The sequence below is a fragment of the Alosa alosa genome, chromosome 18 (assembly GCF_017589495.1).
Source record: "Alosa alosa isolate M-15738 ecotype Scorff River chromosome 18, AALO_Geno_1.1, whole genome shotgun sequence".
NCBI classification, from domain to species: Eukaryota; Metazoa; Chordata; class Actinopteri; order Clupeiformes; family Clupeidae; genus Alosa; species Alosa alosa.
Window position 1 is genome coordinate 2199640 of NC_063206.1, and position 20000 is coordinate 2219639.

Below are 20000 nucleotides of genomic sequence, written 5' to 3' on the forward strand. Positions count from 1 at the left end.
GTGAGAAAAACAAACGAGGCCATGTGAAGACAGGGTATAAAGCCTAAGGCCAAGATGGTAGAGGCAGCTTGCTTGGTGAACCAATGCTCTGGAATGCACTAAAGCTAGAGTAGGGCAGCTTGCTTGGTGAACCATGCTCTGGAATGAACTAAAGCTGCACTTCTTTAGTATTCTTTCGCTTTGTCAGGCTGAGGCTGAGTCTAGTGCTTGTGACTGGGCCAACTCTCCAGGGCAGCCCTAGGGTTAGGCAGGGAGCTGTGGCTCCCTCCAAGGCCCTCGGTTAGGGTTGGGGTTAGGGTTAGGTCTGAGGTGTCGGTGGGTGTTTGCAGGAAGCCTGGGGCCCAGGGCAGCACTAGGGTTAGGCGGGGAGCTGGGCCTATGCTGGACTCAATGTGAGGTTCAGGGTGTGGACAGTGGAGAGGGTGGGTGTACTGTATGCTGCCCAGGGCCTAGCAGAGCTCTACAGGGCAGCCCTGGGGTCAGAAGACAGCCTGGGCCTGTGCTGGAGTCAGTGTTAGGCCTGGGGTGAGGAGGGTGGTAAGGGAGGAAGTGTGCATGCTGCCCAGGGCCTAGCAGAGCTCTTTGCTGTTGTGATCATATTGCCCAGGGCCTAGCAGAGCTCTTTGCTGTTGTGATCATATTGCCCAGGGCCTAGCAGAGCTCTTTGCTGTTGTGATCATATTGCCCAGGGCCTAGCAGAGCTCTTTTGCTGTTGTGATCATATTGGAGAATCTTGTCGTACCATTGTTTAAATAACATTCACTTTTATATTCCATGCAGTTCATGTTTTAGTTATTATTCAGCTGATGTTATGTCCAACTTAACAAGGTAATTTTAGGCCAAGTTTGTTGTGTTTATTTCCTTTATCTGTTCAAAATGAATGTTTGTTTGTTAATTTGTCTCAATTATTAATATTTACAATCTTTCTGGGAATATCTTCTACATAAATAAACCAAAAGAAAATTTAGTTTGGTGAAATTTCAGTCCTTAAACTTGTTTACATGGATATGTAAATGTTGAAAATGTAATACACACTCTTAAAGGGATATTCCACCATTTGGGGAATTACACTAATTTTCCACCTCCCCTCGAGTTAAACAGTTGAGTTTTAACTTTCCCCAGTTCATCCAGCCGCTCTCTGAGTCTGACTCACAATCAAACGGTCTAATCTGATTCAATGAGTTGGAGCTAAAAGTGTCATGTCTGTAGGCAGCCGCTCCACCTCATGTCTGTAGGCAGAGATGAAGCATCCCTGGAGACGAGCCCCACCACTGTGGTGTCATCCGCAAACTTCACCATGGTGCTGCTGTGATGGACAGGGGAGAGTGGTGTGTGTAGAGGGGGAAGAGCAAGGGACTCAGCACACAGCCCTGGGGGGAGCCGGTACTGAGGCTTAGGGCCATGGATGTGTGGTGGGGAACAGCTGCATCTGCACAGGCTCTTTTGGAGAACAGCCGCATCTGCACGGGCTCTTTTGGGGAACAGCTTTAGTCCAGTTGGCTCTGCCGGACTTGTTCTACATGAACCAACATGGCATTCACTCTGACCCTCTGTGCAGTCAGAGAGAAAACTTATGCCCCTGCCCACACACACACAGACATACACTCTCCTTATGTTATTCCCCTGCCCAAATAGGGTTTTCCTATTACTGCACATATTTAATGCAAGCACATGATAGTCTCGTGTGATAGACTTACATGTATCAATCATCCTACAAAACCTTCCATTAAAGCTTAGTGTTGAACACCTACAGCATACATGGATTATTGGGGCAGTGCAACGTATGTCCAGTAGATGGCAGCACCTGGTTACTGGTGTAGGTGGGCGACTGACCACACAGATATTGGCTGCAGAAAAGTTCTCTCTGCATTGCAGGTCATTTGTTTAGAAACAACACATCACAATCAGAAAATAAATGCATTGCTAAAGATCATTCACACAAACAAATTCAAATGAGTGATTACATGGCATGAATGGAGTATTCTGGCTGGACTGGAGAGGGAGTGTAGCAGTGGGGAAATAGGAACTGGCACACACACACACACACAGACACACACAGACACACACACACACACACACACACACACACACACACACACACACACACATCAGGCTGTGGGCGTGGACTGGCGTGGATCTCTGGCCTGCTGGGACAATGCTATCACATGGCAACCCAGAACATCTGGGCCAAGGCATCTTCCAGGGCATCTTCCAGATGTTACATGAATTCATTTGAAGTGAAGAGAAAGGAAGAAATGAAAAGAGAGAAGAGAGAGAGAAAGAGAGAGAGGAGGAGAGAGAGAGGAGGAGAGGAGAGGAGAGAGAGGACATGATGCACATATTATTTATTACATTATTTATTTACATGATGACATAAACATATATATTTATTTACATAAAACATATTTACTATTTATTATTTACATGCATTACATTTATTTATTATATATTTATTATTATTTATTATTATTTATTATTATTTACATACATATTTATTAAAACATATTTATGATGACATTATTTACATATTATTTATTATTTACTATTATTTAATAAACATATTTATTTAATACATTTTTATTTACATTTACATATTTACACATTTACTATACATATTTACATATTATTTACTATTATTTACTTATTACATTTATTATTATTTATTATTTATTACACATATTTATTTATTATTTACTATTATTTATTAATATTTAATATTTATTTATTACATTACATTTATTACACATATTTATTTACATACCCATTATTTATTTACATATTATTTACACTATTTTTTATTATTTATTTACATACACATTTATTTACATATTATTTACTTACATGCATTTACACATATTTACACATACAACATATTTATTACACATATTTATTTACACACATTTACTTATTATTTACTATTATTTATTTATTATTTTACTTTTACATTACTTTGGAGGCCATTACACATGTCATACATTTATTTTTATTTACACTATTTATTATTTATTATTTATTATTTATTTATTATTATTATTATTTATTATTTATTTATTTATTATTAAAAACATTTCATTTATTATTTATTTATTACATTTACATATTATTTATTACATATTTATTAATAAAACATTTATTTACATTTATTTATTATTATTATTTACTTATATTTATTTATTATTTACAACATACATATTTATTACATTTACTTATTATTTAATAAACATTACTTATTATTTACAAATACATATATTTACATTATTTTTCTTATTTACCATTTAATATTTACAAACATTATTTTATTATTTAAAACACATATATGCATTATTATTTATTTTACTATGACATACATTTTATTTAATATTTACAAAACATTTAATGACATTTACAAAACACATTTATTTATTATTTATTTATTATTTATTTATTATTATTTATTACATATTTACATGACATGACATTTAATAAAACATTTATTTATTATTTATTTACATATTTATATTTATTACATACATTTATGACACATATTTATTTACATTATTTACATTTATTTACATTAAAACATGACATATTTAATAAACATATATATTTATTTATTTATTTAATATTTACTAAACATGCATTTATTTAATACAAACATGACATATTTATTTATTATTTATTTATTATTTACGACGGTGACAAAAGAGAGGAGGAGAGGAGGAGAGGAGGAGAGGAGGAGGAGAAGGAGAGGAGGAGAGGAGGAGAGGAGAAGAGAGAGAGGAGGAGAGGAGGAGAGGAGGAGAGGAGAAGAGAGAGGAGGAGAGGAGGAGAGGAGAAGAGAGGGAGAGGAGAGAAGAGAGAGAGAGAGGAGAAGAGAGAGAAGAGAGAGAGGAGGAGAGGAGAAGGGGAAGAGAGAGAGGGAGGAGGAGATGAGAAGAGAGAGAGGAGGAGATGAGAAGAGAGAGAGGAAGAAATGAAAAGACAGAAGAGAGAGGAGGAGAGAAGAGAGAGAGAGGAGAGGAGAGGGGGAAGGAAAACAGAAATGATTCATTCATTTGGTTTGACCTGCATTATTGAGTGACACTCGATATTTGGTTCCCAAGAGTGACACCTCGCATTTGGTTCCCAAGAGTGACACTGCGTATTTGGTTCCCAAGAGTGACACTGCGTATTGCCCCAAGAGTGACACTGCGTATTGTCCGAGTGAATGCCATGTTGGTAATCCAGTCAGACTGCAGACTGCTGTGATGCCTCTGAAGAAATCATTCATGTAGAACAAGTCCGGCAGAGCCAACTGGACTAAAGCTGTTCCCCAAAAGAGCCTGTGCAGATGCGGCTGTTCCCCAAAAGAGCCTGTGCAGATGCGGCTGTTCTCCAAAAGAGCCTGTGCAGATGCGGCTGTTCCCCAAAAGAGCCTGTGCAGATGCTTTCAAACAATTGCTTTCCGCAATGCTTTTCCACAGAACAACTCTATCAGTTTTTTCAGGAAAGGAGAACTAGATGGTTTAAGCAGATACAAATGCTGAGGTTGCCAGATCTTTACAAAAACACTGACTGTACTGCATGCTGGGGTTCTGTCCAAGCCCTGTGATTACATACATGTTTACAGTTTGTTTCTACAGAGAGAGACAAGGGACACTCAGAGCACAGACATAGAGCAAGGTTTAGAGCAAAGATGGAGATGAGGGCAAGTCATTTAGGTTCGACAAACTCTGGGCCTCTACAGTATGTGCAAGCTCAAAACTGCTGCACATACGGCTACATTTCACTATGTTCTCTTTAACAGAGAAATAATGATTCCCAAGGGCACTATTTAATATTTAACAGCTTAACATGAAGACAGAGTCAGACTTCCGAAGACCTGCTTATTCTATTCTGCTGAACACCTTCCCCACTCTCATCACTTCAATACCGGACCACTTCAAAACACATCTGTCACCACTAACTTTCTCAATAGAAGCAGTCCGAAGGACTCCACTTACAGAAAACTTGTGATGGCAACATCACTGACCTCCAGTGGGGGCGCCAGAGATGATCCCTATAATGAGAGTGTTCCTGGAAAGACATCCTATCACAATGGTATGGGCACATGGCTTTGGCATGAAGCTGTCTGCGCTCGGCCTGGTATTGAGACAGAGGAAAAGTATGTTTTAATGCATTTACTGTAATACTGTAGGTCACACACACACACACACACACACCCACACTCACACACGCACACACTCTCAGGCTTAGTGTGTTTCTGTGTGAGAGTGTATCTGTCAACATCCACATCACCGCATCTGTCCATGCGCTTCCCTCTCCCACACACACACACACACACACACTCACACACACCCACACACACACACACACATACACACTCAGTGTGTTTCTGTGTGGGAGTATACGTGCCTCCCTGTCTCTGCCAGCCCCCTCCCACATGAATGAACATCAGATGCTGAGATGCTGACGCACCATCAGATGCTGAGATGCTGACGCACCATCCTGGTCTCCCTGTTCTTTAAAGGCAAAATCAGAGACGGTGTGATGTGAAGCTAGTGTGACTTTGGTTCCTGTGAAGCTAGTGTGACTTTGGTTCCTGTGAAGCTAGTGTGACTTTGGTTCCTGTGAAGCTAGTGTGACATTGGTTCCTGTGAAGCTAGTGTGAATTTGGTTCCTGTGAAGCTAGTGTGACATTGGTTCCTGTGAAGCTAGTGTGATGTTTGGTTCTTGTAAAGCTAGTGTGATGTTTAGTTCTTGTGAAGCTAGTGTGATGTTTGGTTCCTGTGAAGCTAGTGTGACGCTTGATTCTTGTGAAGCTAGTGTGATGTTTGGTTCTTGTGAAGCTAGTGTGATGTTTGGTTCTTGTGAAGCTAGTGTGATGTTTGGTTCTTGTGAAGCTAGGGTAGCCGGGTCTAGGGCAGTTGGGAGGTTAGGTGATGGAGTTGGGAGGTTAGGTGATGGAGTTGGGAGGTTAGGTGATGGAGTTTAGCAGTTTATTACTCCCAGATCAGGGAGTGATAAAGAATACCATACCAATTCCATTAAGCATATCATTTATTACTCTTTCCAAAGACTGACCATTGGAGGCAACAGTATGTAGATGATAAAGAGTCATCACTCTGACTCATCTAAAATCACATTCACAAAGACACACACACACACACACACACACACCACTCACTAAGGAAGCTCATTCCTAATTGGATTTTGTCAATAAAATTTCTCTTTTTATTTGAGCACATAAGAGAGTCCGACTCCATTATCTAGGGTAGAGGTTGACACAGTTTAGTCGTTCGCACTTCCTCTCCCTCCTCATGCCACCCGTGGTGGGTGGACTGGCCTGTTTAATAAGGGCTTGTGATGACGGATGCTTGAGTGAGGTCAGGTTTCACTATGGTCCAGGGGGCAAGCTGTCCTATGGCAGCCTCTTTAAGGCCATACTGGAGGGTGGCAAAGATTCTAGAACAGATCTCCTCTAGAACAGAAGATTCTAGAACAGAGCTCCTCTAGAATCTTTGGAGGGTAGTATTTGCGTGAACTCTCTGATTGGAGGACAGCATTTTCTAAGCACATTCTGATTGGAGGACAGTGTTGGCAAGCACTTTTTGTTTGAAAGAGAGGATTGATTAGTATAATTCCTGAGTGAATGAAATCTATCTATCTATCTGCTGTGTGTGTGTGTGTGTGTATCTCCATGCAGGTAGACTACATGTATGTCCTGCTACTGATGCATGCTGTGTGTGTGTGTGTGTGTGTGTATATGTGTGTGTGTGTGTGTGTCTCCATGCAGGTTGACTGTGTCCTGTTACTGATACATGCTGTGTGTGTGTGTGTGTGTGTGTGTGTGTGTATGTGTGTGTGTGTGTGTGTGTCTCCATGCAGGTAGACTGTGTCCTGCTACTGATACATGCTGTGTGTGTGTGTGTGTGTGTATATGTGTGTGTGTGTGTGTGTGTGTGTGTGTGTGTCTCCATGCAGGTAGATTGTGTCCTGTTACTGATGCTGTGTGCCAAAGACATTATAAAAATGCTGATGCCGAGCTGTTCTGTGCTGATGCACTAGGCTGCTGTGTGTGAATTCAGAGCAGGGCTGCCGCTCGCTGCCCATGCCGGCGCCGTGGCGATGCCGATGCCGTAGCCATGCCGATGCACTGGCACTCTGGCGCGCTGGCACATGGGATGAATATACACTCACTTTATCAGCTCCTGTTTCAGTCTCGATGGGGGCGTGTGTGTGACCTTACTTAAATTCTGCAGATCCCTCAATATGCATAACATGGCAGAGCTGATACAGATGCAAATGCAATATGTGCTACGGCATAGAAAATTTCCCAGAAATACACACACACACACACACTGGCACACACACATAATATGTGTGCTTTTAAGGTGAGGGTTGTTATTTGATATTTTGAGAGAGCTAGTGTTTAAAAGCAATTCTATAAATGGCAAACGGAGCACAGAGCACAGTCCACCACACACCATCTTGTCCCTACAGTATGTGTCTATAGACATATTGTTCACAGCTCAAGTCAAAGTCAAAGTCAAAGTCTGCTTTATTGTAAATTTCTTCACATGTCAAGACATACAAAGAGATCGAAATTACGTTTCAGCTAGTGTGCTATGCATGATTACAAACCTTACATCTGTATTACGAGGATGCTGAATGTTTAGCCTACAATCGGATGGCTGTAGACAGGCAACTATGGTTTTGAGGATCTTCCCAATTTCAGATATACTTAATTCCCTTCTGTGCTTCTCTCTCTCTCTCTCTGTTTGGATCAAGGCTGGGGTTTTATGGGAAACGCACATGTAACTGATGTAGTGATATGTGAGTTGTAACACATGTCCAATACACGTGCGAGTACCTAAATGTTCCATACAGCTGTGTCCAGCAGTGTTAATATTCCTGTGTTGCCTTCATGGATCAATATCAGTGGCGCCTAGAGCTACAGTATAGGACGCGAAGCCTGATGCCATTAAAAATCACTGCCCGAAGCCTTGCAGTCTATCTAAAATTGTTGGACCCTATACATTGGTGCATATTGTGTGTGTGCCTTCATGAAAGGTATTTCGGTAATCCACAATCCAAGCACCTCCATTCTCCGCCCCTCCTCCCTGTAAATGACCCATAACAAGGCGCGTAAAAGAACCACAGACGGATTCGGGTCTGCTTTGTAGCGATGGTTTAAGGGGAAATCTACCCCGACATTCTTTGCATTGACGTAACCCACTTTGAAATTCAACTGCCCTCACAATTTGAGCATGCATGTGCACATAGCCACTTCATCTGCGGCAGCTGTACAGCCAACGTTCAACTAATGTATAAAACCATTGATATAGTAAAACAGTTGATGTAAATGTCATCCATCTTCAGTGTAAAACAGTCCGTGTTTGATGTGCGATTGTAAACTGTAACATAGGCTACCCAATGGAGAGGTAGGCTACATGCAAAATAAAGCTGTATCATCTCGATTTAATTTTGTCTGTTCGTCTTTAAATTATTTGAAAATGTGATGCTTTATTTAACTTCAGAATATGCTAACAACCTGCAGCATATCGTTGAACAAATGGGTTTTTGGGTTTATTGAGTTCAGATACGATCGTCTGTTTAAAACATATGTTCAATTCTGATTCATAGCTGGCTCAAAATATGCGGAACATAATCTACGCTTCGCAGTCACTGCAGGAAATGTTCTCTCTAGTCAACATAAAGACAGCGTTTACACAGGTCCTGGAAGGGAGATATACTATATTAGAAAAAACTCTAACCTACAGCAGCCTACCCCGAAAATAGAGTGTCATGTCTTGTATGTCATGTCATGTAAGGTGGCCTGTATTAACGCGGACGAGCAGTTGCTATTTCGAGCGCATGTCACTCTTTGATCACAACATAAAGGGAGACTGAAATAATAGCCGAAACGTGTCGCTTGTAAACGGCATATGATCAACTCTGCTGCAAGGCGCATTCCTTGAATTCTGACATGATCGCAGGGCAATTACATAACTGGCCAGCGTTTCATGTGGAGTCAGCAGAGAAGGGAATGCAATATTGAACAAGGAAATATTTTGTGCTTGCAGGACCTTCGGAAATCCATTCAAGCCAACAAGTTTGGAGAGAATGTTGAGTTTAATCAATTCAGAGCGTCGAGATGGAGACCGACTCACTCAAGGTAATGTCACGCAATAAAGGCTACTTTTTTAGTTTCATGTCATAGACAGAGACTATCACGCAGTTAAGCGTGAATTCAAATGATTGTCTACATATAAAAATAATATAGCATGTGTCGCAATTATTAATCATGTACATTTGTAAATTTGCCAATAAATCACTTTATGTCTGTTTTTCATCTCTTTCAATGGTTACATTTTTCGTGCCATGTCAAGTCTATAAACAAAACCTGATATATTCAACCTCAATCTTTGAAAATAACCATGAATTAGACTATAGATAGGCTATTATGTTATTTTGGTTATAAATGAATTGATAGATTTTCTACTCCCTCTGTTGCTCTACAGTGGGTAGGCTCATCCTGTGGTTTGCACGGACCGTACATTTTCTACAAGGCTTTTAAATTTTATCGGGACGGAAAAGCGCGGATCTTGTCCCTGGGTGACTTTTTCCTTGTCAGATGCACGCCGGAGGACCCGATTTGCATAGCGGAGCTACAGCTGCTGTGGGAAGAACGGACCACTAAGCAGCTCTTGTCCAGCTCCAAACTTTACTTCCTGCCCGAAGACACCCCTTCGGGTCGGACAGTCAACCACGGAGAGGTGACTATGATTGATTGTCTTTTTAAAACTACAGCAATATGCCTGTTAGCCTACTATTACCGCAGTGTTGTTGATTATGTTTGTCGGGGAGATAAGGAGTGATTGCGTCAAAATAGCCGCTGTAACATCCAGGTAACCACACTGCAATCAATTGTTCTTGTTGGTACTATCTATATCCCTATGCTTTTTTGGAACCTGATGACCTAATTAGTTATGGCTATTTCTCCTTGTTGCTGGTGTCTATTCGCGCGTGTTGCTGCGCGCGCGTGTATCAGCATTCGGATGTGTGTCATTGTCGAGGTTTGCCTTTACGACCGCCTCTTGATAACCCACGGGACGGAAATAACAGGATAAATGCCAACATGCTGTGAGACTGCAAACAGAGATAGTAACATGACAGCCAGCTGATAGAGGTGCTAATTTGCCCAGCTACACCTCCATGTAGGCTACACGGCCATCGACCGCGACGAGGAACCTGGGGTAGCCTACATTACTGTATTACTAGGTTGTAGTTCGAAAGGGCCATTAGGTAATAAACAGATGATCAATGACTGGCCTGTTATAGTCTCAACAAAACTGATATCAGATGTATGTCCTATATATAGGGTATACACGTTGGACCTCTATCTTCTGTAGGCTATCGTATCCTTTGTCTGTATTTGTGCACGTCAGCAGAGATTCTGTAGTGGATAAAGATTGTGTAAACGTTGGGTTTTCATGCCAGAGGAGATAAATCTATTTTTGTGCCTTAATGTTGGTCCTGCACACTCAGCAAGGACAGCTGGCGCGTTACAGTGCGTAAACGTATCAAACAGCCGCTTCCTTTATTCTGTAAGGATGTTTCATGTAAGAAGATTTCTTAACCCTGTTCTCGTCATCATATACTAGGAATTGATCGAGTTTATGCATCGTCGGTCAGCTATGTAAAGTACAGTATGTCACTCAAAAAGTTAAACAGTCCCGCCCCCACTCTCCCGTCCGCAACTCCATATTTGTTAGGGGTTTGGCAGAAGGTCACATGTAGACAGAACCAAGGAAACAGATTACTATCTGTCCCGTGAATGGCCTTCATCACTTTAACTGATATCAATTCAAATGCTAAATGTAAACCAGGGATGTGAGCTCAATTGTTTTGGGAACCAAATACTTCCCTTTAAAGCAAGAAGTCAGTGAAATGCCACAAATGCCCTTAAGCCAGCTAGCACACTGTAATTGCTAGGCACAGATTTGCATGCCATTCCATAGAATCAGTATGAAGCATGTTAGTTCATAGTTGTTATGACACAGAGTTCCTGAGAACAGCCTACAGTGAGAAAATCAAGCTGTGGAATGTATGGGCTGCTTTAGTTGGGCTGGTGGTTTTCCTGTTGTGATTAATCATTGAACTCAGGATACTATATGAGTGTACATTATCCTCAAACTTGACTGTTAACATTTATCTGAACAATGTGTAGGCCCATGTGGGTATGCATGCACACTGACACTGAGTCTCACAAGACTATTAAGACTATTAAGACAACACTATTAAGACTACAACTATTTCACTACTAGTTGTACACCGTTATAACTGTGTATGTGACAAATACATATCTCATTCCCATCTCATGCCCATTCTTTACCCATGCATAAGTGTAGCTTGCTTGTCCTGCATACTTTATTTACACTGTTTGACTCCTCCTGCCCCTCCCCTCTTGGCAAGACTGGCTTGAGAGACCCAAGCGTTGAATCGCACTGAGGAATGAGCTGTGCTGAGCGAATCGTTTTTGCAGTCATTTTTTCTCTCTCTCTCTGCCTAGGTTGCTGGGAACCTGTTCCCCCCCTGCTAATAATGTCAACAGTGCAGAAAGGCTTTGCATTGTTCCGCTAATTGCTTAGACATGCTGTATTTGATGACCCAGTTTCTCTACAAATTGGCTTTCTCTCTCTGGCGCCCCTTCATATAGCGCATATGACTAGCTGGCTGTCAGGCCTCAGTGGTGGGCAGGAATTCATGAACACACTGGCGGCCGAGGCAAGCCAAGAGCCTGTCCTGTGTGCAGGGATCAGGAGCCTGTCCTGTGTGCAGGAATCAGGAGGCTGTCCTGTGTGCAGGGGTCGACCAATTATCGGCCTGGCCGATTATTAGGGCCAATATTTAGCATTTTTATAATAATTGGTACCACCGATTAGCCGATATTGAAATGGATAAAGAATGAAACGCGCTACTTTGTCTGTAAAGCGTCTCTCACTCCCTGAATTTGCTACTCTGTGGTCAAGAGCATTGTCCCGCCCACTACACCGTCTGATTTGTTAGTTAGCACGAATGCAGCCAATCAGGATCGAAGACTGAACACAGACAAAGTTTAGGATTCTCACTGGCAGATAGGCTTCAGCTGTAGCCTACGTAGGCAAGGAAGGTAGCCTACATTGCTGAAGTTGCAGTGAATCACAATCATCTACACTGAAGTTACAAAAACACCACTTTGTAAGCTATTGTCTCTTTGATCCAGATCAATAAGTAAAGCACCCACTTCCTTCATTTAGCGAATTCCCGATTGATGCACGTTACTGATGCTGTTTACTAGTTATCCCACAAACTCGGGTGCTGCGCGTCGGGAGTTCTCTGCCTCCGCCTCGTTCGTTAATTGTGAATAACGGGACACCTCGGCGGACATAGTACAGACAAGTCCTAAATTATGCGATAGCGAACGTCAAAAAGTCTAATTGCTCCTTTTTGAAACAGACTGTCAGAAAAGACTACATGCACCCAGGGCCAACCGTAATTTAATCTGACCTGAACAAAATCGCGTCCTGAGCTGGCTATTAACGTGCCTTTTAGGCTCTCAAAAGTGTAGCTTATCCTACACATGGACACAAATTGCATGCTTAAATAGCCTAAGAACTATTTTAAAACTGTTTTGTTAAACTATTCAACCATAACACTTGCCATCACACATGCACCTCTCCCTCTCGTGCACTCACACACACGATGGCAAAGTGACAGGTCCCTTAACAAGCACATAGCCCATTGTGCAGGCCTACTCTATAAAAATAATTGCTATCACTCAGCTCTTGGATTAACATGATACACAGGATTTATACTTGCAAAGTGATGTAAGTTGATAGACAATTGTGTATCAAAAGAAGAAAGAAAAGTTTGCATAATTAAATGATTTTGAATGACATTTTTGCAGCATATAGCCTTTACTATCTACCCCCCTTTTTGACAACTGACATATCGGTTTTACATATCGGTTATCGGCCTCCTGTTTTGGTAATAATTGATATCGGTACCGGCCCTGAAAAAAACATATCGGTCGATTCCCTAGTGTGCAGGAATCCGGAGGCTCCAGAATCTGCAGTTGGTCGTTTATTACATCAGATGTTTTCCATCCCTGCCCACTGCCCAGACCAGTTGTCGTTTCTCTTTCGCTGCAAAAACAAGTCCTGACCTCTCCTCTCTCCCATGGCACGGCTCCAGGACTCCGCTGCTGTTGGCCACGGTCCATGCTCCATATACCAAACTCAAACTCTAATGTGTTTACATATGGTCCATGCTCCAAATACCAAACCCATATGGTCCACACCCCATATACCAAACTCATACTCTTAATGTGTTTACATATGTATCAGCTTATTCAGCTAGGCCAAAGACAGAGCTGTAGAGAGAGAGAGAGAGAAAGAGAGAGATAATGTAGATAGATAGATAGATAGATATAGAATGAGAGGTATAGACCCTTTCAACAATAAAAACAAAAACAATGCTTGAACGTTTTATTTGGGCCCCAATCTACTTCCTCTGCATTAAGATAACATATGGAATGTTAAAAAGGAAGTCTTGTGGGGCCAACTATGATGCTGATAATGGAACTCTCTTGAAAGGGTCCATAACGATAGATACATAGATAGAGAGAGAGAGAGAGAGAGAGAGAGAGCAACATTCTTTAACCCATAGTGATAAACCTGCAGGCAAATGTTGTCCCAGATTAAATAAGGACATTGTCTTGTGTTAACACACTGTGAATGTCATTGAGCATGAATGGTCCTTACCAAGAATGAATGTAAATTATTAACAGATTCAGAGTAGCTGTATCCTCCCTCTCTCCTTACTCTCTCCTCTCCTTTCTCTCCCCCCTCTCTCTCCCTCTCTCTCTCTCTCCTCTTTCTCCTCCCTCTCTCCTCTCGTCTGCTTTTCCTCTCCATGGTATCCATAACACCCTTGATGAAACTGCTCCTGAGGTGAAGATGCTGTAGTTCCCTTCATACCTGTCCTAACCCATGTGTCATGTGTCCTACCCTTCATATCCTGTCCTACCCCATGTGTCCTAACCCATCTGGCCTGTGTCCTACCCTACATGTCCTGTCCTAACCCATGTGTCCTACCCCTTGTGTCCTAACCCATGTGTCCTGTGTCCTACCCTTCATATCCTGTCCTAACCCATCTGTCCTACCCCTTGTGTCCTAACCCATGTGTCCTGTGTCCTACCCTTCATATCCTGTCCTAACCCATCTGTCCTACCCCTTGTATCCTAACCCATGTGTCCTACCCTTCATGTCCTGTCCTAACCCATGTGTCCTGTGTCCTACCCTTCATATCCTGTCCTACCCCATGTGTCCTAACCCATCTGGCCTGTGTCCTACCCTTCATATCCTGTCCTAACCCATCTGTCCTACCCCTTGTGTCCTAACCCATGTGTCCTACCCTTCATGTCCTGTCCTAACCCATGTGTCCTGTGTCCCACCCTACATGTCCTGTCCTAACCCATGTGTACTAACCCATGTGTCCTACCCTTCATGTCCTGTCCTAACCCATGTGTCCTACCCTCATTTCCTTGATCTTTCCTTGATCTAAAAGAAATAAGCCCAGCGTCATCTGATACTGCAAACCTGAAGAGGGTAAATCAATATTTACCCCCAGTGTTCTGCAGCTTCAACAGCGAGGGATCCCCAGTGTTCTGCAGCTTCAACAGCGAGGGATCCCCCCCCCCCAGTGTTCTGCAGCTTCAACAGCGAGGGATATAACTATTGTTCTCCAGGACTCAGCATTTGCATTAGCTGATGAGAGTTGATCTGCACAGCATGTCCCATTTCAGGAAGACATTATGTTGTTGCTCCTGGCATGCAGAAAAAGGACTGTTGCCGAGATTAATTTGGCTCTCTGTATAGATAGAGATCTGTTCTCCTTCTAATACCGATGCAGAAGCTTAATATTTAAGAGTGAAACATGACACTGAGGGCCAGATGTACGTATATTTGCGAACGTAGTGTTATCAGCGCCATGGACACACCGCAGATTGCGAACGCTGTCAGACCCAAGTTTCCGTCGTATTTATCAATCGTTCAATCCTTAGTGTAAACTGCGCCTTTCTCTGCCTTTCTCCGCCCATAAACGCAATTTACGAACGTCCACAACTGAATGCCAGCACCTACATACAAGCGCAGTTGAATGAAGTTAACTGATGACGACATTAAAAAGAATCAAACGTTTAGGATCATGAAATAATACCATACATGATAAGATGTAAACAAGCAGGGAGATAATGAAGATCAGTAGTTCTACTCAAACTACTTGTGCACATAGGCTATGGAAGATTGGTCAAATCTAGCAAGTAGGAAAGTTTAGGTGAATGACGTGAAAGTGAAAGTAAGACATTCGAAAGGCTAACGAAAGTTAAGGTTGCTTTTGTTAGTACAAATACTTTCACCACAAAAACTGGTGCTCTAAATAGCGATTCTGTTGTCTTTGAAAGGTTCTCTTATTGACGCATTGAACTAGTGTTAATTTTGTCACCTATTTTTAATTTAGTCTTAGTCTTAGTCTTGTGACGAAATGTCCTTTTTAGTCTTTGTCATATTTAGTCATTCAAATATCATTTTTGTTAGTCAAGTTTTAGTCAACTAAAAGTCTCGTCATTTTAGTCTAGTTTTAGCCATAAGAAAACTAAAGGTATCTTAGTCTTAGTCAGTTTTAGTCAACACATTTTAGTCTTTTTTTATAACAAATTATTTCTGATTACCATTTGAGTCAAATAGTGTTTCACACATCTCAATTTTCCAACAATATTGTGTGTCCACAGGGCTACTCGTCTGTTATAATTACTCATTCTGATTTTTGTCAGTCAGTATGTTTACATGCACAGGTAAGTCGAGCTACAGTTATAGCTCGGCTGGGATTTGACCATAGACAGTAAAAGATTTGACTGGATCACTGTCATATTCGTAGACCAGTGTTTCTCAAAGTGTGGTCCGGGAATCACTGGTGGTCCATAAAGCTATCTCAAGTGGTCCGTGAGCAGGCGTGGTAAAATATAATATAGATGAGTTGTTTGCAATATTGAACCAACTTGTATGTAAAAACAGTTCTGCAACACTGTCTATGTAAGATATGCCAGTTTAAATCATACAGTATGAATCCACACAATAAGCAAAGTGCAAAGACAATAAGCAAGGTGGTTCAGTGAGTAGGCCTATTGTGTAGACTAATTATAGGCTACTGTTGAAGTAGGTCTAATCTTTTTTTTTTTTTTTTTAGCTAGGGTTAGTTAAGTGGTCCTGAAACTGAAAACGTTTGAGAAACACTGTCGTGAACCAAAGTATTAATGTTTTACTCCGCCTAAGCTAGATGGCGATATCGTAAACACAACACATTCCCCAAACAGACTCTCCATCTTAGCCATAGCTAACTTGCTAGCGAACTTTCCATATTAGCTTACTTGCTAGCAAACTTTGCATCATCAGTCTAACTAGTTAAATAGTTGACATTACATGATGAACATTTTCGTATGGACATTCTGGTGGATGTTAATTTGTATGAGAGAAGCTTCAACTTCTGGGTATGTAGCATTGTGGCATAAAGCTTAGGTAGTTAGTTGGTAACTCTGGCAGAAATCTCCAGTGTTCTTGTTCCATGTAGTTTCGTGTTGCAGCCACAGGGTTGCAGCAACAGCACGTAGACTAGCCTACAGGAAAGCTATTGCGTATGAACTCATTCGGAATATTTTGAAAACGTAACAGCTAGATATTCTGTCTTCTCATTTTGTAGACGAAAATGAAGAGAGATTTTATCTTAGTTCTTATTTCATGCAAAACATTTTAGTCTCGTCTTTTTTCGTCAACAATAATTCATCTTAAGATAGTCTTAGTCAGTGTTTCAGGACATTACTGCCGTCTCGTCATCTTCTCGTCTTAGTCATGAAAAAAAAGGTCGTTGACGAACATATTTCCTCTTGTCTCGTCTGACAAAATTAACACTACATTGAACTGCAATTTGGATTAACACCTGCTTTTACAAGGTAGAAGTATTTAGGCGCAGAATAGATATGCGCTTTCAGGAGCAGTCTTAGTACATACCGCAGAATACATAATTAGGCGCTCAATTGGATATCAATTGATAAGGTAGATAGATTGTTGTGGAAGTATTTTCTACAGCATGTGAATGAATGAAGACTACTGGTATTCCTTTGTTGATGCCAGTGGACACAGTTGGTGTAATATGGAATAAAATGTGCTGGTTGCTGTGGTAACTGCGTTTATGTTTCACTTTGTGTAGCATCATCAGTCAGGCTTGTGTCTGCCTGGAGAGCACAGTGTGTGTGTGTGTGTGTGTGTGTGTGTGTGTGTGTGTGTGTGTGTGACAACTGAAGTGTTCCATTGGTGGAGTGTAAAAATAGTTTTTGGAAGACTGGTCTAATTATTTTGAGTGTGCACAGTGCTTTTGTGTCTGGTGTAGCCAGTTGAATTGATTATAGTGGACGCTGATTGTTGTAGCAGACGCTCCGAGAACGGAATGCTTAGTGCGCATGTTGTAGCCCGGCTGTTATGGACCAGTATTTATTTTAAATAAGAGAAAAAGTATCATGGCTTTAATATTGTTCACACCGTTCCTTGTTTTAAAATATTATGTTGTTTTTATATTTGTATGTTGCTTTGGACAAAGGCGTCTGCCAAATCCCATAACCATAACCATAAAATTGAATCTTCAATCTCTTTCTTTTAAATATCATGTTCAACACCTGCTTGGCTGTTGGTGGTGAGTGTTTGTGAGCATGTGTGTGAGTGACCTTGTTCTTGGATTATATCAGTGAAACTACAGGGCATAAAATGATGACAGTGCACGTCTATTGGCACACACAGGACACATAACCCAGAGACTCACTGCACACAGGACACATAACCCAAACAGGACACTAACCCACACAGGACACATAACCCAGAGACTCACTCCAAACAGGACACATACTGTAACCCACACAGGACACATAACCCACACAGGACACATAACCCAAAGAGGACATATAACCCACACAGGACATATAACCCACACAGAACACATAACCCAAAAAGGACACATAATCCAGAGACTCACTTCAAACAGGACACATAACCCACACAGGACACATAATCCAGAGACTCACTCCAAACAGGACACATAACCCACACAGGACACTTAACCCACACAGGACACATAACCCAAACAGGACACATAACCCAGAGACTCACTGCACACAGGACACATAACCCAAACAAGACACATAACCCAGAGACTCACTGCACACAGGACACATAACCCAGAGAATGCAGAGAATGTTAGAATACTGAAGCACTGCAACGTTGTGAATCAAGCACTGGATTTTACACATACACACACACACACACCCTCAAACACACACACACACACACACACACACACACACACACACATACACACACACACACTCAAACACACACACACTCAAACACACACACACACACACACACACACACACACACACACCCTCGAACACACACACACACACACACACACACACACACACACACACATACACACACACACACTCAAACACACACACACTCAAACACACACACACACACACACACACACACCCTCGAACACACACACACACACATACACACACACACACAAACACACTCAAACACACACGCACACACACCCATGCACACTATTTTGTATGTTTGTTGTATTACAATATTATTATCCACCGGCATGTGGATGGTGTTTATTAGGCCGCAGAAGGAGAAGAGAAACAACGGGCTCTTATAAAATTGGAGTGTTGCTTCACTCTGGACTTTTGTGATGGGTGTGTGTGTGCGTGTGTGTGTGTGTGTGTGTGTGTGTGTGTGTGTGTGTGTGTGTGTGTGTGTGTGTGTGTGTGTGTGTGTGTGTGTGTTTGTGTGTGTGTGTGAATGTGTGTGTGTGTGTGTGTGTCTGTGTGTGTAAGAGATGTCCACATCTGCCCAGCAGCCACTTGCCTGGCTACCTAACAAGCCTGCCGGTCTTGCACATACATACACACACACACACACACACACACACACACACACACACACACACACCTCTGGCTTTGTTTAAAATAAAATAAAATGTATCATGGCTTTAAAATTTAATCTTCAATCTCTCACTTTTAAATATGATTTTCAGCTCATAACAAGGATCAGAGCAGTGATGGTGTGTGTGTGTGTGTGTGTGTGTGTGTGTGTGTGTGTGTGTGTGTGTGTGTGTGTGTGTGTGTGTGAGATGGCGCTATTTTGGAGGGGGGGGTTGTGTGGATTGATAGGATTGTGTTTTGGCACAGTCGTTATTGCCCCCTCTCCTGCCTAGTCGTTATTGCCCCCTCTCCTGCCTAGTCGTTATTGCCCCCTCTCCTGCCTAGTCGTTATTGCCCCCTCTCCTGCCCAGTCGTTATTGCCCCCTCTCCTGCCCCGCTCTCCAGCTCATTTGCCCAGACAAACCCAGCCACTGCCAGCTGTTGTAGCACATAGAACTATAATGTTTATGCACACTAAAGCATATTTAGGACTATAATGTTTATCTAAAGCTTATATGTTGCGTTTACTGTGTTATGTGAATGTGTGTTCACGTGTGCTAAACCTGGCAGTCGTAATCTTAAAGGGGAATTCCAGTGTGAAATGGATTTTGGATATGCTTAGCATGATAGCGAGTTCGAACGTTGGCTGGATGGCTGGATTGAGCAAGCCAATCATGTTTTACTGTGTGGTCTTTCTGTAGAGGCATCTTTTGTGGGTGATTACGGGCACTGCAACCAGTTGCACCACAGCACCCCCAAATACTGAACCCCGTCTTCTGAATCAAATACTGAACCCGTCTTCTCTGAATCAAATGCTCAGTTGCCTGAACACATTTCTTGAATCGATCACTCTTTTGGCAGGACCATAAACAGTTTTTCACATATAAAAAACATTTTGCAAATCTCATAGACTCTTTTTCTAAAACTCTAAACACATTCTCATGCAATACAACACATT

General features: G+C 41.8%; 1 protein-coding gene across 1 annotated transcript in view; it reads left to right on the forward strand.

Annotated features, from left to right (window-relative positions):
• The first annotated feature begins 8790 nt into the window (after positions 1 to 8790).
• LOC125311932 (AT-rich interactive domain-containing protein 5B-like) overlaps positions 8791 to 20000 on the forward strand; it is a 75570-nt gene continuing 64360 nt past the window's right edge. Inside the window, exons 1-2 of the mRNA XM_048270330.1 lie at positions 8791 to 9136; positions 9483 to 9737. Of these exons, the coding sequence (XP_048126287.1) occupies positions 9116 to 9136; positions 9483 to 9737 (276 nt within the window). The 5' untranslated portion in view covers positions 8791 to 9115. The remainder of the gene's footprint in view (positions 9137 to 9482; positions 9738 to 20000) is intronic.